The sequence below is a fragment of the Tenrec ecaudatus genome, chromosome 9 (assembly GCF_050624435.1).
Source record: "Tenrec ecaudatus isolate mTenEca1 chromosome 9, mTenEca1.hap1, whole genome shotgun sequence".
Classification (NCBI taxonomy): Eukaryota; Metazoa; Chordata; class Mammalia; order Afrosoricida; family Tenrecidae; genus Tenrec; species Tenrec ecaudatus.
In genome coordinates this window covers 125,564,719-125,589,388 of record NC_134538.1, presented here as the reverse complement: position 1 = coordinate 125,589,388, position 24,670 = coordinate 125,564,719, and the positions used below count along the sequence as shown (strand labels likewise).

Here is a 24,670-nt window from a genome sequence, read left to right as displayed (position 1 = left end):
GCAGGCTTGGTTCTGCCTCTGAATGAGTGTTATTTGTTTACCCTAGCTCCTACTCTCACTGTTCGTGTAGATAGTGTTCAGTCACTTATAGGTTTTAATCTACAAAAATTGGCATCTTGTGGTCTAAAATGTTGGTCTATACAAGTGTAATTTCCTTTTCCCAACAGGATTTTAAATTCTATTCTACTGGCTAACCTAATGTCACTATCAATAGAATTATGTTCTGTGAGAATGGTTTATAATGTTCTTCAAGAAAAATAATAATAGTGTCTGTAAAATGAAACAGGGACATATATAAACCATAGATATATAAATGGGCTTGGGGCTCACATTTATTTAATTATAAACCTAAACTAAGAACAGTTAGTTCTCATGTGATGACCCTACTCAATACTCCTCCTCATGGAGAGATCACTGAAGCTAAAGGGTATTAATAGCAAAGTGTGGTGAAGAAATCAAATGGTGCCTGACCACAGAAGACATAGATCTACAGTATTCATTATAGAAGCTTGGCTCCAAGCCAGCGGAGTTTTAGTTAAAACCGTGTTTTACTGGAGTTGAGACTAAGCAGCCAAATTGAAGGAAAGTTTGTTTTCCCGAAGCTTGAGGTCAGAGCTTAACAGGAAAATGTATTCACAGTGGTGACTCTCCATCAAAATTGTTCTGCAACAATTTATTGTTTTGACTTATTCTATCTTGAACTATTAAGGCATTATGAATCATACTCTTTCAACTGAGCAAAAACATTATTATTACTCTGGTTAATTTGTACTGGTAACTTTTAATGTACCTAAAACATTGAAGTAAAATTTACATTATAGTGAGCATTTACTTTTTAGGTCTTCCTTACTCCCCCTTAAAACAAAAATTGGCCATTTTCGGTAGTGTCTGGGAAATATTTGTGATACGACCTCTTCATAGTTTCAAACCCCTAAGGATTTGAAGTTGGCATTTTATAATCATTTGTTTACAATTAGGAGGTAATTAGGACACACAGAAACTATTACAAAATGTGTTCTTTTCCTGCTGCTGTTTCTGTCATCATCTAGGTTCTCCGTGTCACCGTGAAGGGCATCGCTCTCAACCTCACCATGCACACAAAGAAATGCAGTCATTAGGCGTCGTTGACCACTGACTACCGCATATGCCACATTTACGCAGGATCAGTATCAAATCCTGCTGACTTTAGTTCTTCCATTTATGTTTTATATGCTCCAGGCTTCTCCTTTCCAGAATATGGGACTGCTACCCAAGATTGAATGAGATATCTTTCCTTCTATTTTGTTTCAAATGTCTAGTTTAAAGGCTTTATACTTCCTTAAATTCAGTACTTCTGTTTCTACCATTTAATACTCTCCTGTGGCTTTCCTTTTAAGCTACTAACCAAAACCCATTGCCATCCAGTCGGTTCTGACTGAGTGACCCTGTTTAGAGTTTCTGAGGCAGTAAGTCTTTGTGGGAACACAGCCCTCATCTTTTCCCCTTGGGACTGCTGGGGGCCGAGGACGGCTGACTTTGCACTTAGTAGCACCGCGTATGACCGGCTGCTTACGATCAAATAATTCTAATAAGATACTTATTTTCATTCTGTATGGCCAGGAAATCTACGTTGTCCAATAGCATATAAAAGTATAGTTTCTCAGGCGTGGCACTCCATCAGACTCCACTGGAAAACACTCCTAAAGGTCAACAAACAGACCTTGAACTATTTTCAGGATTTTTTTTTGTCATTGGTTTTTTGTTTTGTTTTCTTTTGTTGCTCTGTCTTGTTTTGTGTATATTATTATCTCCAAAGTCTATCTAGATAAGATAGGCAGGATAGACTATCTGTAGGAGAAAACAACAGGACTGATGGTTCCTGGGGAACATGGGAGAGGGGAAGGTGGGGGAAAGGAAGTGATGTTAACAAACCCAGGGACAAGGGAACTACAAGTGATCCAAAATTGGAGAGGAGGGTGTAAGAGGCCTGGTAAGGCTTGATCAAGGACAATAACTGAGGAATTACTGAAACCCAAATGAAGGCTGAGCATGATAGTGGGAATAGAGGCAAAGGAAAAGGAAACAGGAAAGAACTAGGAGGCAAAGGGCATTTATAGAGGTCTAAATACAGGCATGTACATATGTAAATGTACTTACATGATGATGAACTAGATGCATATATTTATGGGTTAAGCATTAAGGTAGCACATGGACATTGGATCTCTCTAAATGCAAGAACACTTTGTTCTATTAAACTGGCACTCCATGATATTCACCTTCCCCACACAATCACTGAAAACAAGGCGGATGCATACGCAAATGTGGTGAAGAAAGCTGATGGTGCTTGGCTATCAAAAGATAATAGTGTCTGGGGTCTTAAAGGCATGAAAATAAACAAGCAGCCATCTAGCTCAGAAGCAATAAAGCCCACATGGAAGAAGCACAGCAGCCTGTGTAATCATGAGGTGTAGATGGGATCTGTTATCAGGCATCAAAGAACAAAAAAATCAAATCATGGTGAATGAGGGAGGGGTGCGGACTGGGGATCTAAAGCCCATCTGTAGGCAACTGGACATACCCTTACAGAAGGATCATGGGGAGGAGACAAGCCAGGCAGGGTACAGTATAGCACCAATGATACATACAACTTTTCTCTAGTTCTTTAATGCTTCCTTCCCCCCACTATTATGAGCCCAATTCTACCTTACAAATCTGGCTAGACCAGAGGATGTACACTGGTACAGGTAGGAACTGGGAACACAAGAACTCCAGGACAGCTGAACCCTTAGACCAGTGGTGAGAGTGGCGATACTGGGACAGTGGGTAGAAAGGGGGAACTGATTGCAAGGATCTACCTCCTCCCTGGGGGACGGACAACAGAAAAGTGGGTGAAGGAAGAATTCGGATAGTGTAAGACATGAAAAAATAATAATTTATAAATTATTAAGGGTTCATGAGGGAGGGGTTACGGGGAGGAAGGGGAAAAAATGAGGAGCAGATATACCAAGATCTCAAGTAGAAAGCAAATGTTTTGAGAATGATGATGGCAACAAATTTACAAATGTGCTTGACATGATGAATGTATGGATTGTGATGAGTTGTATGAGCCCCCAATAAAATGACTTTTTAATAAGTATAATTTCTCCAGTTTTGAAATAATTTCAAGTGTTTTCTGTTGTGATTTATATTGTACATTTGTGTTTTCTAACTGAAGTATTTTTCTTCATATAGGTAACTCACTATAAACAATATCCACCCAACACAAGCAAAGTTTATTCATACTTCGAATGCCGTGAAAAGAAAACAGAAAACTCCAAAGTAAGGAAGGTGAAATACGAGGAAACAGTATTTTATGGGTTGCAGTACATTCTTAATAAGTACTTAAAAGGTATTAATTTTTCCTAGTATACTTTAAAACACTGCTTTTATGTAATTTCTTAATTTTTTTCATTTTCTTTGAAATAACTTTTTGAATAGTTTTGATATTTTATGAATAAAATTATAATTTGTTTTCAGAACTACTGTAGAAATTCATTGGGAGCAAGTTTTTAACCTGTTTAATTGCATTAAATATGTTTCAGAATAATGTCTTAGTGTCAGAAATTTTCTGAGATTAGTATGTTTTAGGATAAATGTTTTTAAGTCACTGATTTTCTGGAACTAATCTGGTTAGCTATGGACATTATTCATTAATTGAATAATTAATTTTATTGACTTATAAAGTCATTTCAAATTATGGTAGCAATAGCATTTGTAATGAAAATGTTTTTAACCTTATCATTAGGCTAGGAGTTAGTCACAAATGCATTTTAAAGCAGAAAAATCACCAAATTCATTTCTTTGGTTTTTCAAAGTCTGTTTTGTAAGAGTATTTCTAGGGGGGAAAAAACAGTCCCCAACATTTTTATGCATTTTAGAAAATTTTGTCTCTAACCTCTTCATATAAAAATACCAGAATTTAATACAGATTAAAGTTGCTATGAGTTGGAATCGATTCATTGGCAGTAAATTTAGAAGTTGAATCTTGAAATGCAATAATCGCCCCTTTCTATTGGGTCACTATCGACTTGATGTCCATGAGTTTGATATTCTTGTAATTCTAAGATCAGGCGGTTAAAAATGTTATAGTATTAAAAACTTAGGCTAGAATTCATAAGTATTTTCATGCAGCAAGACTAACCAAGATATTTCAAATAAACTGACTAGTTTATCTAGAGAAAGCTACCCCAAAAATGATGGCGCTCCGTAGTTTACTTTCGCAACTTAAAAACCTTATAAAGCATCACTTATTATAGCTAGAAAGGTACTGATTGCTTAATATAGACCAGGACTATGTTAATAATTTCTTTGACATTTAGTCCTCACAGCCGCCCTTAAAGGAGTTCCTATTTTTGTTTTCAGTTTAAATATAAATAAATTTTGAAAATTACTGATTTATCAGCCCTGAAAGCACCCTTTATTTTAACCATAAAGGCTTGCTGTTTTTTCAACCTTTTAAACCCTACCAGTATGCTTCTGAAGTATTGGAAAAAGCCATAATTGCCATTTGGCTTTTCTAAATGCCTGTTAAAAATGGGAATTGTTTTAGCTTAATGAGCTTTTGTTTCTTAGAAATAAGACTGATTCCAGTGGTTATCTGTCAATGGATTATCAGATATTTTCAGTGGTACATAAAATGAGGAACTATTTATGTAAGACCTCTTTTCTGTCTTGTGATGACTTTCACACTAAGAGTTTTATATGTGTTTTCTAATTCCCACAGCAAATCTATGAAATTCATGTACTTACACATTTAGAGAGGAGGTGTTAAGAGAATTAATTCTCTATGTAAACCTAGGTACAAACTCCTTTGTGCTTTTTCTTGTTTGTTGTATGAACCTTGATGTTGATTCATTTGGCCTTTAGTATGAGCATTATTACATGGCTAAAATGATACATTTCACCTGGAAAACTGTACCAATCCAAGCTTTTGAATGATCTGTAGAGCTTCTTTTCAAACTCCGAGAAGGTCAGTGTTTCACCCGCCGAGGCACTCCTTGGGAGAGAGATGTGGCCGTTTGCTTCTGTAAAGCCCACACTCGTGGTAGTTCTACTGTGTCCTGCAGGGTTGATAGAAGTCAGAATCAACTTGAAGACAATGCTTTGTTTCTCATTTTTTAAGAATATGCAGGTATAGGTAGAAAAGATCTCTTAGAATACGCAGTTAATTTACAATGATTTTTTAATTATGACATTTATGCTTAGAGTGAGCTATTGGAAGACAGAAGTGCTGATTTATTTTCTGGTGTGCTATTGACTCTTAACCTCTGAGCTCCTATAATCTGTAGAGTGGGTGATTAGGTGAGGACCTTCATTTTGTTACAGTTTAGCCATAGATAATGCCCTTAGAAATATAAATGAGATGTTTATCATTTTAGGAAAAGTAGTAACCAAAGAGAAAATCCAAGAAGCCAAAGAGGTCTATAAAGAACATTTCCAAGATGATGTCTTCAATGAAAAGGGTTGGAACTACATTCTTGAGGTAAGAAATAGTCTCGGGTTGGAACTACATTCTTGAGGTAAGAAATAGTCTCGTGTCTTAGTCTGTTTTGGATTTTGCTTTTATGTCTAGATTTCTTGCAAAGGAATTAAAATACAACTTAGATCATGCTTATAGCTCTTTTTTGTATGTAGCTTAAAAATACTGGCTATGTTTATACATTGTTGTAACAAGTTAAGGGGAAAATAAATAGGTTTTCTGTGGCAAATCATGAACAGATCTATGGCCTATAAGACAAACTAACTATAATTAAATAACTAGGATCTGTTGGAAAGGTGATTTTACTATTACCTTGAAGATAACATCATGATTATGAAATTGTGTGGTTATCTGGCAATTTCAAAGTTCAGGTCTTTTTTGACTAAGGAAAATTAACTAAGGTTATCTAAGAAAATAGATGCTGTGTGTCTATCACTACACAATAATTCTGGGAAATTTCCCTCACTAAATGTGTAGAGAGGTTTGACACATTCAGTTTTATCCCTTATTGTACTATCATATCTATATATATCATATATGGGTCTAATGCTTGAACTTCTGGGCATCCAAAGATAAGGAAATTGATTTATAAGAGTTGAAGTCTGCTGGTAGTTTTCTTTATTACAAACATGGATTGGGAATGTCAAAGTAACATACTTATGCATTAGTCAAGTTATGTCTTAAACGTGAGAGCCTTTTCCTTTTTTAGACTGTCAAGCACAATTTAGAATACTTCAACTTTCATGTCTACACAGGCATACTTCAGAGAAATTGCAGGTTTGGTTCCAGACCACTGCAGCAAAAGGAATAGAGGCGATAAATTGAGTCGTACATGTTTGTTTATTTACCCCGTGCATATAAAAGCTATTATACATTGATTATACTGTAGGCTGTTAAATGTTGGATAGCATTATGGAAAAATTCCGAGTATTATGAGAATGACCAAAATGTGACATGGAGCAAGCACATGTTGCTGGGGAAATGGTGCCATCCTTGATGCAGGGCTGCCACCGACCCTCGACTTGTAAAACAGTAGTGTCTGAACTGCAATAAAGCAAGGTATGCACACCTGTGAGTTTTACTGCTTGCTAATTATGGACATCTAAAGATGTCAGCCAAGTAGTCTGTGTTGCTGTCTTCCATATTTTAAGTAAGGTAAACCATTCTTGCCCCATATTCCTTTCTTTTGAGGTTTATTTTGAAGTTAGACTACAGTAGTAAGTGCTATGAACTCATTACTATAATCTCCAGTAACCAGAGTGGTAGAATCTTTCGATTAAATGTTCAGAAAATATGAGAGGTGCGTAGAGTCTCTTGCTTTACAAACTTGAGACCCAGAAGTGTTAGTGACTTGCCTGAGGTCTCTTGGTCTATTTTCAGTCTAAATCAGGACTTGTATGACTATATTCTTTGTAATAGCGTGATACCTCTCTTTAAACACGTTTTTATTCTATCTAAAATTGTGTTCATATCTCATAAATAAGCCACTAAGATTCCTGAAACAACTTCTCTTCCTTTAGCCAAAAGTTAGCCACAGTAATTTTATTATTATTATATTTATGAAAGGGAGCATAATAGCAAAGTATCTGGTAATATACCATGTAACAGATACACCCACTGCCTAATTTTGGAGGGAATTGTTAAATTGATAAGTTAGTCAAATAAGATTTGGGTATTAATTATTCAAGACTTTAGAAAGTATAATTATCTTAGATTTATCTCATGGTTTCAGGTCTGTTAACACAGTTTTAAAATATATAGAGAGAGATTTCTTGTGGTGTTTTGTTTTTGCTCTTCAATAGCAACCCCTTCTTTGATCTGTCAGGTTAAATTTAACCTTTTAGAGAAATGACCTATCTAAAAGAAAAATAGTGTTCTTGGAGTATCTTAAAATAAACTCATCTATAGTTGCTGTTTCGATGACAGATTTTCTATGACAGTAAAATGAATGCCTCTAAAGTATAAAGAACCTTATTAGAACAGGTAATTGAGCATAATCTGTTCAATGTATAAATTCATTTTTGCCTCCCACCAGAAATATGACGGCCACCTTCCAATAGAAGTGAAAGCAGTTCCTGAGGGCTCTGTCATTCCCAGAGGCAATGTTCTCTTCACCGTAGAAAACACAGACCCAGAGTGCTACTGGCTCACAAATTGGATTGAGGTGATTTAAAAAGAAAAATTCTTATTTAACATTAATTGAAGAAGTTAAAACAATTGAACTGAGATTTTAATTTAGAATTTGATACTACAGTTATGTGGTGTCCTTAAGCACTTAGCTGCTAACCAAAAGATCAATGGTTTTGAACTTATCAGCTGCTCCATTCCACTGAGGAAAATGTTATCAGTCTGTTTGAACAAAGATTACAGCCTTAGAATCTGTGGGACGTTTCTCCTGTAGGCAGACCCTGGATGAGATTGCTTGACATAGTGGCTGCAACAAAGGGCCCAAACAACTAAGCAGTTCTGGGCATGGTGAGTACTGTGGTCCACAGGCTGGCGATGAGCCGAAACCACTTGGACAGCACCGAGCAACACCAGCAGCAGTAACGGGAAGCTGCAAGTTAGAATTTGACTTAATTTTCCCCATCTAGAAATCACAAATTTTTTCAGACTCCTTCCAGTAGAAATCTAGTGTTCTGAAATCTGATCAAATCAAATTAGTGATTATTAGTACTTGTAAAGCTTAGTAGGTTTCCAACTTGTTAGAATCCTAAATGTAAATTGTGTCAGAACAAAATTAGTGGTGGGGGGGCACTACTAAGTCTTTGGTATCTGGTACTGAAATTGAATTACTTGGTATGGTTCTTTTATTCACAGTCTATAATTCCGATCAAACGGACTGAGTGGGAGCATGCAAATAGGGTGAATGGAACTCTAATGAGGGGAATGGTCAGTTTTGCATTTCTACTGTGGATAAAGTGGGCCACCTCAGAAGTAGGAACAGGGAATCTCATGACCATCAAGGAGGAGCAACATCTTCAGACTATAAGATACCATTGTAGAGAGGCAGCAGAGAAGTAGCACTGAGATCAGTATACAAACAGGGTGGTGGGCTTCCTGGCCCTCAAAATGAATACAGCTGAGTCCTTTTGAATAGGAGGTTGATTGTTCAGCTATTGGAATATTTTAAGTCAATAATTGAAATCCTTTTTCTGTTATAAAATAAACAGGCTGTGGTGGGCATGTCTGACCTCTGACTCCACGGGGGAGAAAGAGAAGATTGAACTCACCAGCATCAGCCCTATGAGGCAGAGGTCAGATGTGCCTCTCCCCTTGCAAACTTCCTTACTAATTCTGACACCAACCATCTGGATCTTCCATGGCATTTTCTGCTCTGAGCTGGTTTGGTAAATAGCTGCAGTGACCACACAGGGCTCACAGACCATACTCATAGTCACAGGGTTTCTTAAGGAAGTTTAATAGCTTACAATTCAGGATCAGAAATGCTTTAGACATTTCTTTAATCAGGACAGCCTCTATACAGCTTTGTCCATCGGCAGACCTCTCTCTGGTCCTTGGCCTCGCCTCTGTTTTGTATGCAAAGCCTCTTTAGGATTGACAATAAAGATCCAAGGGGTACTCCACAACCCCATAACCCTTAACTCAGAGGCACTCGAACCAACGCCCCATTAAGTGCAGGAGGCACCCTCTCTACAAGTGAGCCTCCAGGCTAAAGCTATTCAGCTTTACTTCTCTCTGGAGGGCCAGGAAGTCTACCACTCTGCATCAGACTCTGGAGGTTGGTGCTGCAGCTGCTGCTTCTCTGGTGTCACTATCAGTATCTTTCTTTCTCCACCTTCTCCCCAGACTCATTAGGAAAAAAAACATGGCTAGAAGAATCATATCAAATATATAACTACCACAATAACAAACCACTCCAAGTCTTCCCTGACTAGAAAATTATTCCTCATAATTTTGTACTTGACTAGATTGGCCTCTGCTGGTCTTGGTAGGTCTTAAGCAGCTGCATAATCTTATAACTTGTCTTTACTTTTTTAATTGATCAAATACTTGGCTTATTCTGTAAAATTTAAGAAAGTAGGGTTTTTTGTTTATGTGCCTTTGGTACAACTCAGACATTGCTATCATTTAGCAGCTCTTTCAGAATCAGATTTGATGCTGCCCATAATAACAATCATCAGGTTTATAAAATGAAATCAGGATACTAGAATGGAGAAGAAAGTGAATCCTCAAGCCACAATAATTGATAAGGTTGAGTGGTTAAGTAACAAGCTTGCTTTGGGGTTTTCTGATGGCCACAGAACAGGGAATCGTAGGTAAATATCTCAGAAAATAGAATCCAGCAGTGCTCCACTTTTTCATTTAGAAATGTATATGCCATAAACAGTGGAACAAAAAGAATAATAACTTTGCAGTTTAATAGCAAATATAGAATATTTCGCATGGTTTTCCTATCATTGCTTTTCATAAAAAGCTAAGGGCATAAGTTAAAACATAGCTCAGTGAATAGGATGATTGCTAAGCCAAAGTGTGTGAGTACAGAATTTGCTACTTTTCATACTAGATCTTGGAGAAAATACAGATTCCCTCAAACAGCCAATGGATAACATCTTGAGATTACTACCCCACAAGGTGTATAGTCCACAGATGGTGCTGTCCTTAAACGATTTTCTATGGATGATCATTAAAAACCCATCAGTGGCATTGCTGTAGCAACCACATGTGAGTGTGCTTATCAAACTCTGTTAAGGACCAGGTCTTCTCATCTCTGCTGATGCTTAGACTGCTGAGTTATGGAGACACTATCTGGAATGCACGTGATGGGAATCCATCCTCAGCCGAAATGTCTAAGTAATATTTCTAGTCATCTGAAAATGCAGAGCATACCTGCACAGAAAGCTAAGATCTTCCTCAGAAAGAGCCTAGGATTTTATATATTAATACTTGTACCTAATTTTGTTATTACAGACTATACTTGTGCAGTCCTGGTATCCAATCACCGTGGCCACAAATTCAAGGGAACAGAAGAAAATACTGGCTAAATACCTGTTAGAAACATCTGGAAACTTAAATGGTCTAGAATATAAGTTACATGATTTTGGCTACAGAGGAGTGTCTTCGCAAGAGGTAGGAAGTTACGAGGAGAACCTCATTTAATAAAATGTGGATTGTTAGAAGACCACTGCCAACTTTGGGGGAACCGCTAGACTGGAAGTAAGCCACATTTGTGAGTTTTCAGAGATTCAGTCAACACATACATACATTGAACAAGAACTGTGACAGCCGTGGGACGGTTGTTATTGAAGGGAAAAAGTTACGAGACAGACAAAAGCTTTGGGGTGCTCACCTCTGCGATAGCTTCAGGAACCAAGTCTGAGCAGAGGTAGAGATCATGTATTCCCAACATCAGCATAGATACTCTCGGGGCATGTCAGTCCCACTAATTACAGGTAACCACATACATAACAAAGTGGGCTATACTCGTAGCCCTCAGGACCCTGAGTCTGCTGGAGAAGGAACCTCGCACCAGTACTGGGGGCAGGTAAGAGGGAGTGATTGTCCCCTTAGCAGGGAGAGCAATCACACCTGTCTGCTCTTTAGAGAAAACTGCTGGCTAGATAGCGATCAGCCACGTGCTTGTAAGAGGTAACTTTAAGGCAGCACCATTAAAGGAGCATATTGTGGGGATTAATTTTCATTATGAGAATGTGATTGGGACACCTCTAACTCACAAGTGTGAAGGCTTCCCTCCACCCAGAATCCTGGCCTGCCAGACTTCTTAAAATAAGAGAATAAAGTATTCATTCACATATACTCTCTTCCTAGACCTGTTTCCCACAGTCAGCCTTTGTTCACGGTACACGGGAGATCGCCTTCAACAACAGTATTTGGTCCTTTATGTTGTAGGTAGGCAGGCATTGACAGATCATACATACACACACAATAAGTTGAGCAATGCTAGATAATGCTATAGAGAAATATTAAGATAAAGTTGATGGGAAATGAAGAGGGTACTGTTAATTGCCATATGTATTCATGTATAAGCCGAGTTTTTCTGCACATTTTATGTAGTTTTGTGGTAAAATTAGGTGCCTCCGCTGATATTCGGGTTGGCTTATACTTGGATATATACGGTAGGTATTTTTTTATGTGATGTCATTTGAATCCTTAAAATATTTGTGGAAAAACCTGAATTTTTATCATAAGGGAACCATTATCTCTGGTAATAGTTAAAATAATTCTTTAAAATTAGCCAAGGACACTAATTCCCTTGGAAGCTGTGTTGCATATAACTCAATTATGGGACTTTATTTATTGGATTTTTACTTTGGGTTTACTTTGCAGACTGCTGGTATTGGAGCTTCTGCTCATTTGGTTAACTTCAAAGGAACAGATACAGTAGCAGGAATTGCTTTAATTAAAAAATACTATGGAACGAAAGATCCTGTTCCAGGTTATTCTGTTCCAGCAGCAGAACACAGGTAAGATTCAGTTGTTTCTTCCTCCTGTTACCTAATTGTTGGTGTGTGTGTGTTTTCACGCTTGTATATGTACTTTGGTGATGATTTGCTTCCAAGAGAACCTGGTAGTGTGTAGTAAAGCTTCATGACCTTAAATAATACAAATTTGGAGTGCAAGCCATATGTAAAGATTAGCAACAGGAAGTTCTAACCACCCTAATAGACACATTTTCAGGGGCTTTTTCAACTGCTGCATTGCCATAGGCAAATAGGTCTTATTCATGAAATTAAACATAGGAACATTTAATTATAAAAACTCACTTTTTACTTCCTTGTTATTCTGCATGGCCTTGCCAATAGGCAGTGGCTCTAGAAATGATCATCTGAACTCAGAACTCAGACGGGCTTGCAGTGGATGAATAAGCCCTTTTGATTAAAGTAATATTGTGGAGATTCTACTTATGCATCTTTATCTCCTCTTAACGAAACCATCTCACATTAAACAAAAGTTGTAGCTGCTGTGGCCCTAGAATTAACTTTATTAGAAATCAGAGATTTTGTAAGTTGCAGCATTGATTCAGTAAAGATACATCTGGTTTTTACAGCACAAATTATTTACTGTAATCAAATTGGGGATGGATATTACACTCTTAACACTTGAGAAACTGCTGGGTGGTAAAACCAGCAGTGAGTTTAAAATAAATTCGGTGTGTTGGCTTTTTAAAATATATATACATACATGTTTTCATATGCAAGACAGTCTGCTTAGTGCTGTAAGGAATACAAAGTGATTCGCAAAATAAATATTTTTTTTTAACTTGACCCTGTCCTCCGGATAAAAATAGTGCATTTGTAACATTCTACCTTATTGATAAGTACATTGAAAGAGGTACAATTAAAATGCTATATGGTACAAAAGCAGAATCATTATTCCACAGGCAAGACCAGGAAAGGTATCATAGAAAAAGAGAAAGGCCCTTGACCAGATAGATTGACAGAGTGACTAGATTACCATTGCAGGAATGGTAAAATTTAATGGCTAATACTGGGGGACTGAATCTTCTCTGGACTAAGTTGAACAATCTACTGTGTAAAAATTGCATGGCAGAGACATCTGACTACCTCTAACTTACTTCTGTTTGAGCTCATTGTTGCAGCCAGTGTCTGTCTCTCTGGGTCAAGGGCCTTTCTCTTTTTCTCTGTCCTTCTACTTTATCAAGCATGATACCCTTCTCCAAGGACCTGTCTTTCCTAACAACACGTCCAAAATATGTGAGATGAAGTTGTGCCATCCTTGCCTCTAAACATTCTTACTGTATTTTTTCCAAGACAGATTTGTTTATCCTTTTTGACAGCCTGTCGTACTTTCGGTGTTCTAATCCAGCACAATTCAAATTCATCAATTCTTCTGTCTTCCATATTCAGTGCCCAGCTTTTCTATGCACATGATGCAATGGAGAACACCATGGCTTGGGCCATGCTCACCTTAGTCCTCAATGGAACATCTTTGCTTTTCAATACTTTAAAGAGGTCTTGTGCAGCAGATTGACCTAATGCATCACCTGATTTCTTGCTTACTGCTTCCATGAGCATTGATTGTGATCCAAGTATGACAAAATCCTTGATAAATTCAATCTTTTCTGCAATTATTGGTCGAGATGTAAGGATTTTGATCTTCGCTACATAGAGTGGGTAGCCCCGCCCAATCATGCCAAGAAAATATAAAAGTGAGCCATCACACCACATGCTGAAAGCATAAATCAAAGACCAACTTATAAATGTTTGGGCAATAGGAATTGAAATAGAATTTGTAGCAAATACAGGATGACCACATGGGTTGTGAAGGCCCTCACATTCATTTGGATACTTAATGTTGGCATATACACATTATGCTACGTCATAATTGGGCATTTTCATTGGTATTTAGGCGGTAGTTTTGAGGGAAAAAATAGAGATTCTAGAAATGTTCTTTTGTTATCATCCTATCCACTCTACTGGATAAAGAAAAACAGAAGTTAGGAGGCCTTTTGCAGACAACAGTCTTGCGAGAACCAGGTGACTGAGTGATAGGAAATAAATTAAACACTCGATAGCTTGAGAGATAAAATCTCTGCAATAGGGAGTTTGAATGGACTTGAAAGAATAGATTTAGCTGAACATCTATAAGCATTGCTGTCTTAGCAGTCAGGGTCTCTTACAGGTTTCACTTTTACAGACAAGCTTCAAATCTGGCCAACTGGAGAAGGATGACTTTCGTTAACAAAATGTTTTTCAGGTTAGGAATTTTAGCACTCTTAGTGCTAAATTGTAGCACTCTTAGTGAATTGTAGCACTCTTAGTGAAAGGTTTATGTACTACCCATTTATGTATGATAATAGTATCATTCAGCTTAATTCTCTTTATGAAGAGGATACTAGCAATTCTGGGTATTAAAAGACGTCTTTTCACACAAGTCTTAATTTCTCTTTTAGCCTACATATGTTTGCATATATCAGCTACCAGCAACCTCTGTAATTGTTCAGAAGAAAGCAAATTCACTTTTAAATGAGTTTATATAAATAAACTCTTAAGTTTCAGACAAAAGTAGTCTCTGGGTAGCTAAGACTTTGTAACTCCAAAGTATGTGTGTTCAGACCCAAAGCATTGCCCTCAGAAAAAAAAAGAAGAAGAAATGAGCATTTAAAACAGTGGTTCTCAACCTGTGGGTCATGACCCCTTTTGGTGTCGAACAACCCTTTCACAGGTATTGCCCAATTCATAACAGTAGCAAAATGACAGTTATGAAGTAGCAATGAAAACTTTATGGTTGGGGTCACCAAAACGAGGAACAGCATTAGGAAGGTTGAGAACCACTGATATAAAGCAAAAAATAGCATGACTCCTCAGTTTCGAGACCATTACTTAAAAGATTACAAGTTTCAGGAGAAAAAAAATTGCATGAGGAAATAGTAACATTTTATTGGCATAAAACTTGCTTATATAATTCAATAGTTTAATCATAGTAAGAGGTATACAAAACATTTCAAATTCATTATTAAACTTTGCTAATAATTTTTCATTGCTTAAAAACTGACCAACAAGTACTTCAGAATAAGTAAAACCATTGCTGATGATATTGTAAAAATGACTGTGGCTGTTCTTGCCTAACTGAGAGATAAAATGGCATGCTTTGTCCCAAGGGAAAAAAAAATGGAGTTAACGGGGAAAAAATTCTTTCCCCTCTTTAAAAATAATTTTTATGCCCCACCACACCGAGGCAAAACACTAAAGGCGTGCAATAGAATGGCAAGGAAGTTCCGAGCGAGTATCAAAAAACCCATCGGGGTGGGAGGACTGGTAGGAAGTGTTCAAGGCCAATGTAACCAAGAGGAATTACTGAAACCCAAATGAAGGCTGAACATGATAGTGGGACAAGAGGAAAGAAGTAGGAAGCAAAGGGCATACATAGAGGCCTAAATACAGGCATGCATGTATATATATTTATATATGTTGATGGGGGAAATAGATCTATGTGCATATATTTATAGGTTTAGTAGTAGGGTAGCAGATGGACATTGAGCCTCCACTCACATACTTCCTCAATACAAGAACACTTTGCTCTACTAAAAGAACATTCCATGATACCCACCTTCCCCACACAATCGCAAAAGACAAACGTGTGCATAAGCAAATGTAAAGAAAGCTGATGGTGCCTGGTTATCAAAAGATGTAGCGTCTGGGGTCTTAAAGACTTGAAGGTAAACAAGTGGCCATCTAGCTGAGAAGCTGCAAAGCCCACAAGGAAGAAACACAGCCTGTGTGATCATGAGGTGTTGAAGGGATCAGGTAGCAGACACCAAAGAACAAAAATCATCATTGTGTGCTCACCTTTCCCATATAAACGCTGAAGACAAATGTGTGTATAAGTAAATGTGATGAAGAAGGCTGATGGTGCCCAGCTATCGAGAGATAGAGCATCTGGGGTCTTAAAGGCTTGAAAGTAAACAAGCGGCCATCTAGCTGAGAAGCAACAAAGCCCACATGGAAGAAGGACACTACCCTGTGTGATAACAAGGAGTCGAAGTGACCAGGTATCAGGCATTATCAGAACAAAAAATCATATCATGAATGAGGGGGAATGTAAGATGGGGACCCAATGCCCATCTGTAGACAACTGGACATTCCTTGCAGCGGTGTAGCGGGGAGGAGATGAGTCACTTAGGGTGCAGTGTAGCATTGATGAAACACACAACCTTTCTCTAGTTCTTAAAATGCTTCCTCCCTACCAGCACCCTCAACATCATGATCCCAATTCTACCTTACAAACCTGGTTAGACCAGAGGATGTACAGTGGTGCAGATAGAAACTGGAAACAGGGGAATCCAGGACATATGATCCCTTTAGGACCAGTGGCGAGAGGTGACACCGGGAGGGTGGAGGGAAGGGGTAGAAAGGGGGAACCAATTACAAGCATCTACATATAACCTCCCTGGGGTATGGACAACAGAAAAGTGGATGAAGGGAGACGTCAGGCAATGTAAGATAGGATAAAATAATAATAATTTATAAATTATCAAGGGTTCATGAGGGAGGGGGTAGTTGGGAGGAAGGGTAAAATATTGAAAAATGAGCTGATTCCAAGAGCCCAAGCGGAAAGCAAATGTTTTGAGAATGATGAGGGGAATGAATGTACAAGTGTGCTTTACACAATTGACATATATATGGATTGTGATAAGAGTTGTGTGAGCCCCCAGTAAAATGATTTTAAAAAATAAGCATTTTTATGTGCCTAGTTATGTTTGGTTCTAACTAAATATGAGCATTCTTATTCTGGGCATAAGTCTTACTCTTTTATAATAGTGTATCGGTTTTACTCTGTGAGGTAAATAACCACTTGTTACTTGCCATTTGATAAACAAAGAGGTGTATAGATAGTATAGTATGAGTCACTGCCTACGTTATTACTTCTAAGTGTAAGATTCTGAGAGATAAAGATGACTGATATATCCTTAATATGGTTTTGAAAATTCGAAGAAAAGAGCAGGGTACTTGGCATTGCCTTGAAAAATTATCGGGTGTCTATGCTCATTCTTTATAATACGTTGACTTAATCATATAAAAGCAATACCAGAATAAAAGAGTTTCTAATAAATTGAATATGACTTAAAAGTTAAGTCATTCAAGAACTATTGAAAAACATAAGATTACTTAAGAATGTAAATACAAGTTCAGTAAAGTGTAGTTTGGTTCAAAACTCAACCCTTGATACTTAATCATTAATATTCATCTGCTCTGTGATATTGATTGTGTACTATATATAGTAAGCATGAGATAATAACAGATGATTTATAGTATGTTTTCATTTTGTTTTCTAGTACCATAACAGCTTGGGGGAAAGACCATGAAAAAGATGCGTTTGAACATATTGTAACACAGTTTTCATCAGTGCCTGTATCGGTGGTCAGTGATAGCTATGACATTTATAATGCATGTGAGAAAATATGGGGTGAAGATCTAAGACATTTAATAGTATCAAGAAGTACAGAAGCACCGCTAATAATCAGACCTGACTCTGGAAATCCTCTTGACACTGTATTGAAGGTAAACTTTAACATGTAACTTGATTGTCCATATGCCTATAGGCCAGCTTCATCAACACTAATTTCAGAGCTGTCTAGACAAGTTTCCATATTTTAGAGTTGTGACCCAGAGAGAGTAATAGGTTTGCCTAAAGTCACACAATAATTGATAAGAGACCCAAAGGTCAAACTCTTGTCATCCAGGCTCATAGTGACCCCTGTGGATTTCTAAGACTGTAACAACTTGTGGGAGTAGAAAGCCCTGTCTTTCTCCCAAGAAGCTACTGCTGTTTTCAAACTGCCGACCATTCGGACTGAAGTCCAATACATAATCACTACACCACCAGGGCAGAGAAAGGTACTATGGGTAATTTACATGCTGTCAAATAAGTTATGTACTGTTGAATAGATTTTTTTTATGTCAAAATTAATTGATAGCTTTATACCATTTTAATCCTGTGAAATGGTCACAAAGTTTATTTATGGTTTTCCTTTATCACAAATCATTGTTATAACTTAGAGTTTTTAGTGCAAAGGAAATTAATAAAGAGTATGGTATTGTGGATTAAGAATAATTTGTAAATACTTTGCATATAGTGCTTTGAAATTAATGATGTTTTCAATGTTCAGCATTTTTCAGGACTTGATTTGCCTTTGAAAAACTAACAGGAAAAAAAAAAAGAAAAACTAACAGGAACAGGGTTATTTGATGCCTTTTACTCTAAAAATACTGTGTTGGGTGCTTTACAGAGATGTGTCACTTAAGCTATACAAAAGCCCTGTGATAATGATCACTAGCCCTGTTTTATAGAAAAAGAAATGTGCTTAAAGAGGTTAAAGAAACTTGATCGTGTCATACAGCAAGTAAAATAAGCCAAATATCTAAACCCTGGTGGGATGGTGGGCTTCACTCACAAGACTTACAGTGTGAAGTCACCAGCCTTTCCTGGGGAGAAAGACAAGACTTTGAGCACTGGTAAAGATGTATAGTCACAGCCCACAGGAGCAGTTCTAGCTGTCCAATAGAGGCACTGAGTCACAGACTTCTCGTTGTGGCCTTCTATTTTATTAGTTTCCTAGGTAGTGTTACATGATAAGTTACTTGACCCCTAAGAAAGGAGGGGGGCGGGAATTGATAAGGCACTTTTCTATCCAAATGATTATAAACCATTCTGAATATCTTGCCTTATCTTAAATATTAATAGACTTGTCCTAACCAAACATAATAAGCCCTACTTTTTAACTTAGATAGAGTAAAAATATAAGTGACCAGCTAGAAGAACAAAAGGAGTCATTAATGCAAAATTTTTTCATTTGCAGATGATTTATATAAGAAAGGGTAGTTATTTAGGGGCCATGTGGGTATGTCTGATCAGTAGGCCCTTTGCATGCCTGACTAAGCTTTCAAAGACTTGTGTGGTAGATTTCAGCTGCTACAACGCTTTCAAATGCTAAAGAGTGAGGTGATTTCCATGTTATGCAGGACTTCAGAGAAATCAATTCTAATTTTATTTATCAGTTTCTCTGAACTGTCTTATTCAATGGATTTACAATTGAGTCATGTCAGACAAAATTAAACCAAACAAAATTTGGCAACAAATCAAATAAATTCAAATTAGAAACATAATCACAAAGCTTGTTAGTGAAACTTTATACAGCCTTTAGAAATATTTATATTGTTTTAATCTCCTTAATATTAAGGATATACTTCTCCTAAATTGTTTAATTTGAAAAACTTGAGGGAAAGAAACTTGTTTTTAGCCACTTGATTGGCATAAAGCAACATAAGAGGAACTATCATGGACATTTCTAACATAATTACTACAGATTGGGACTAAATTTAAAAGGACTTAATATGTTGTCAAAGTTTGAAAATGATGTTGAAATTTTTAAATCCTTAAGATTGTTTAGCAAAGAAAAGTGATTTTGTATTGCTTGTTTTTTTTTTTTCATGTAGGTTTTGGATATTTTAGGTAAGAAGTTCCCAGTTATAGAGAACTCAAAGGGCTACAAGTTGCTGCCACCTTACCTTAGAGTTATTCAAGGGGATGGAGTAGATATCAATACTTTACAAGAGGTAAGTGTTTTAAATTAAAGTGTTTAAATTAAAGTAAGGCAATTCGTTGTATCTGTTAATTGCTTAAAATTTATAATCACCATCTTTGTTGGCCACCATGTGAAACAAAAAAAAATACCACTCAGGAATTCTCCTCAAATAATAAATAAAAAGGTTTGACTATGCCCAAGTAGATATCAGTTTTAGGGGAAATTGACCTTTACATAGTCTTAATAATATGGGTATTAATGTGCACTCTTTTTAGAAATTGTAGAGTGGTTTATTGTCTCTTCTAAATTAAGCACTGTCATCACTGGTATTGTTAAATGTAACCTAATAGTATAAGTGTATTATTTCCTAATGTCCTATAAAGCCCTATGATTTTATTTTAACTTGTAAGATAAAATGTACTATACAATAAGAGTATCGTTGACATAAAAATGTATGCTCTCTAGTACTGTGAACCACTGAGATTTTGTGTATATTCTAGGTTTTTTGTTAAGAGAGTAGCGTGGGTAAGTTTACAGAGCACATTTTTTCATTGGACAATTGATGTACATCTCTTACCATTGGGTGCACTCTCCTCGGTGTAGTAAAGAGCACTCGTCCCACTCCTAGCTTCTCCATTTCCCTACTTGTCTGCCCCTTTCTACTCGTAGCTTTGTTACAGGGCAAATGCTGCCCTTTGGCCTTGTAAGGGTCATTATTTTGAGGAGTACTATCTTCTTAAGTATCATTGTTCACTTGATACCTGGCTATTGTTTGGGTAAGCATTAAACCCCCAGATTGGGTTGTTCAAACTCACCAACAACGCCATAAGAGAAAGATGAGGCTAGTGGATCCTGTAAAGATTTGCAACCCCACTGCCTTTCCCTCCACCTCCCATGGGCAAGGGAGCAACAAGTGATCCAAATCAGTGGTGAGGAGGGTGTAGGAGGCCTGGTAGGGAGTGATCAAGGGCAATGAAACCAACAGGAATTACTGAAACCCAAATGAAAACTGAGCATGATACTGGGAAAAGAGGAAAGTCAAAGGAAATAAAGAAAAGAGCCAGGAGGCAAAGGGAATTTACAGAAGTCTAAATAAAGACATGTATATATGTAAATATATGTATGAGGATTGGGACATAGATCTGTGTGCATATATGTATAGGTTTAGTATTAAGGTAGCAGATGGACATTGGGCCTCCACTCAAGTACTCCCTCAATGCAAGAATACATTGTTCTATTAAACTGGCATTCTATGATGCTCACCTTTTCAATACAATCGCTGAAGACCACATGGGTGAATAAGAAAATGTAGTGAAGAAAGCTGTGGTGCCCCACTATCAAAAGATACTGGGTCTGGCATCTTAAAGGCTTGAAGGTAAACAAGCGGCCATCTAGCTCAGAAGCAACAAAGCCCGCAGGAAAGAAGCACAACCAGCCTGCGTGATCATGAGGTGCCGAAGGGATCAGTTATCAGGCATCAAAGAACAAAAGAATCATATCATTGTGTGCTCACCACCTTGATACGATCACTGAAGACAAATGGGTGCATAAGCAAATGTGGCGAAGAAAGCTGATGGTGCCCGGCTATCAAAAGATAAAGCATCGGGTCTTCAAGGCTTGAAGGCAGACAAGTGGCCATCTTAGCTTAGAAGCAACAAAGCCCACATGGAAGAAGTACACCAGCCTGTGTGATCACGAGGTGTTGAAGGGATCAGGTATCAGGCATCATCAGAACAAAAAATCATATTGTGTCATTGTGAATGGGGAAGTGCAGAGTGGAGACCCAAAACCCATCTGTAGGCAATTGGATATCCCCTTACAGAAGGGTCTCGTGAAGGAGAAGAGCCAAGTCAGGGTGCAGTGTAGCAACGATGAAACATACAACTTCCTCTAGTTCCTAAATGCTTCTTCCCCCCACTATCATGATCCCAATTCTAACTTACACATCTGGCTAGACCAGAGGATGTACACTGGTACAGATATGAACTAGAAACACAAGGAATCCAGGACAGATGATCCCTTCAGGACCAGTGGTGAGAGTGACGATACTGGGAGGGTAGAGGGAGGGTGGGTTGGAAAGAGGGAACCAATTTCAAGGATCTACATATAACCTTCCTGTGAGATGGACAACAGAAAAGGGGGTGAAAGACGTTGGACAGGGCAAGATATGACAATAATAATTTATAAATTATCAAGGTTCATGGAGGGAAGGGAGAGCAGGGAGGGAGGGGAAAATGAGCTGATGCCAGGGGTTTAGGTGGAGAGCAAATGTTTTGAATGATGAGGGCAATGAATGTACAAATGTGTTTAACACAATGTATATCTGGATTATGATAAGAGTTTATAATCCCCTAATAAACTGATTTTTTTTAATAAAAGATTTAGGGACATTGTGAATTGGAACTGACTCAGTGACAGTGGATTATTTGGCTGAAAGTTGATCCTCAGTTGAGGGGTATCTAAGGATCACAATCTAGGGGTTAAACAAATCACTATCAGACCAGTTAGTCTGATCTTCTGCTTCTTAGGAATTATTTTTAACCTGTGAATTACGTGCAGGTTTGCAGAGCCAGTCAATTTTCCGTTTAAAAAATTCATAACACGTTTTGTTTCATGTCCTTGACTGCAGTCCCCACAGTGTAACATCATTTACCCCACTTGTTCCAAACCTTTCTGGTCTTCTGAACTTTGCCCTTGGGCCGTTTGTTGCCCTTTTGATATCAAAGGGGTGATTATTCTTTTAACCGAATTTTTAGCCAGAAAATTGAGCCACAAAGGTGATTTTAGTGAAGAGTTACTAAAGGCCTTAGTTTCAGGGACTCCAGCAGTCTGTAACCCCCCACTAACCCGGCCTTTTCTGTGCTTCTGAGTTCAGTTCGATATGCATGTTCTCATGTGATCCTTTGCAGAGCAGTTGATAACCAGTGGTATTTTAAAATGTACAGGTTGTGCTTGACACAGTGAATATATGGATTGTTATAAAAGCTATAAGAGCCCCCTATAAAATGATTTAAATAAATAAAATGTACAGGCCATTAAAAGGATTTTTTCCCCTCATGTGAAAGTGTTTGGTGGTATTTGACTAAAATCAGTAACCAAATTATAAGTGTTTTTTTTCCAGAGATTCATTTCAAAATGAGATCTATGATTATAACAAACCATATATTAGTGGTAATGTACTTCTAAAAGTCCCAAAATGCAGTGTCTGAAACACATCTCTAATGTGCAATAACAGAAGTAAAGCTTCCTCCACCAACACTCACCTAAGCTGCCTTGCATAAGAGCAGAAGGGACCCCTTCAACTCTTTAAAAATTTTAGGTGTTGGGAGCTTGAAGCCTTTCATGTGAAAGGAGAAAAAAGTGAAAGCTCTGTAGGGAGAAGGGGCACAGAATACCTAGGTATAGAGATTACGCTAGGATTGCTGCTGTTGTGACATTTGCTCAGCTTAGCTGGTTTCATTTGCCAGCCACAAAGCTAAGTATTGACAAAAAAGAAAGAATTTACCAACTTCTTCCATCTGAAATTGATCAGGCATACAATCAAGATGTTTTAATAATGATTGGTGATTGGACTACAAAAGTTGGAAGCAATGAGGAAAGGATCAATAATTGGAAAATAGGGCCTTGATAGAAACAAAGATGGAGGTTACATGATAGAATTTTTCAAGACCAATGCATTCATCACACATAATTTTTTGACAACAGCATAAGTGGCAGCTCTACACATGGACTTTTCCAGATGGACTAGCAGAAATGAAATTGAATGTGTCAGTGAGAAGAGACAATGAAGAAGTTCCGTTTCTTCAGCAAAAAAGGCCAGTGTACTAGGTTAGGTTTTTAGATACATAGGTACAAGGAGAAATTTAAATATAAAAATATATATAAGGGCCAGCCCCTCCAGACTCATGCATCTACCAGCCAATGGAGCAGGAAGGCAAAGTGGAAAGTGGGGAAATCACAGGCCAGTGGGTATACTCACATGGCTCTAAGGCAGTGGGTCTCAACCTTCCTAATGCCGCAATCCTTGAATACAGTTCCTCGTGTTGTGTTGACCCCAACCATAAAATTATTTTCGTTGCTACTTCGTAACTGTAATTTTGCTACCATTATGAATTGTAATGTAAATATCTGATATGCACGATATATTAGGCGACCCCTGTGAAAGGGTCGTTACCACCCCCCAGAGGGTCATGAACCACAGGTTGAGAACCGCTGATTTAAGGTCTGCAGGAACATGGCAGGTTGCCAACTGCTCTAGGGTCAACGTGCTACATTGACAAAAGGCCCCAGAAGATTGAAATATGCAGGAAGGCGTGGAGCCAGAGAGAAACCAGTTCTCCACAGCATCTCTTAGAAATAGGTTAAACCCTTAAGGAGACATCATTGGGCTAAGCCTTAATTGACTACACCTATATCTTCCCATAAAAAAATGTTTTTAATTCACTGCCATTGAGTGAATACTTACTCATGACGACTTCCCTGTGGGTTTCCAAGACTGCTTGCAGGAATAGAAAACCCAGTCTTTCTCCTGTGAAGCTGCTGGTGGTTTTAAACTGCTGACCATGCAGATCACAGCCCAACGCTTAACCACAAGAACACTTTGTTTTGATAACCTGGTACTCTTTGATACCTTCCTGACACGGTCACTGAAAACAAAATGGATGCATAAGCAAATGTGGTGAGAAAAGCAGATGGTGCCGGCTATTGAAAGATATAGTGTCTGGGGTCATAAAGGCTTGAAGTTAAACAAGCAGTCACCTAGCAGGGAAGCAAAATAGCTCACATAGAAGAAGCACTAGCCTGTATGATCATGAGGTGTCGACAGGATCAGGTATCAAATGTTCCAAAAACAACTATTTTGATGCAAACAAGGGGGGTTGGAGTAGAGACCCAAAGCCCATCTGTAGAAAATTGAATATCCCCCCACAAAAGGGTTATAAGGAAGGGACAATACAACCAAGGTGTAGTGTAGCACCTATGAATCACACATCATTCCTCGTTTCCTGAATGCTTCCTCTCTCCCTTTTCAGCCCCCTCACCCCCTATCATGACCCAGTTCTACCTTACAAATCTGGCTGCATTGAAGAATACATATTGGTACAGATAAGAGCTCTCGACATACAGAATTCAGGACAGATAAACCC

At 37.9% G+C, this 24,670-nt stretch overlaps 1 protein-coding gene across 2 annotated transcripts in view; it reads left to right on the top strand.

Annotated features, from left to right (window-relative positions):
* Positions 1-24,670, top strand: part of NAMPT (nicotinamide phosphoribosyltransferase) — a 47,541-nt gene that overhangs the window by 8,152 nt on the left and 14,719 nt on the right. For both annotated transcript variants that reach the window (XM_075558537.1, XM_075558536.1), the window contains exons 2-8: positions 3,211-3,367; positions 5,397-5,500; positions 7,533-7,661; positions 10,430-10,588; positions 11,807-11,943; positions 17,277-17,502; positions 19,438-19,557. In XM_075558537.1, coding sequence (XP_075414652.1) covers positions 3,211-3,367; positions 5,397-5,500; positions 7,533-7,661; positions 10,430-10,588; positions 11,807-11,943; positions 17,277-17,502; positions 19,438-19,557 — 1,032 coding nt within the window. The remainder of the gene's footprint in view (positions 1-3,210; positions 3,368-5,396; positions 5,501-7,532; positions 7,662-10,429; positions 10,589-11,806; positions 11,944-17,276; positions 17,503-19,437; positions 19,558-24,670) is intronic.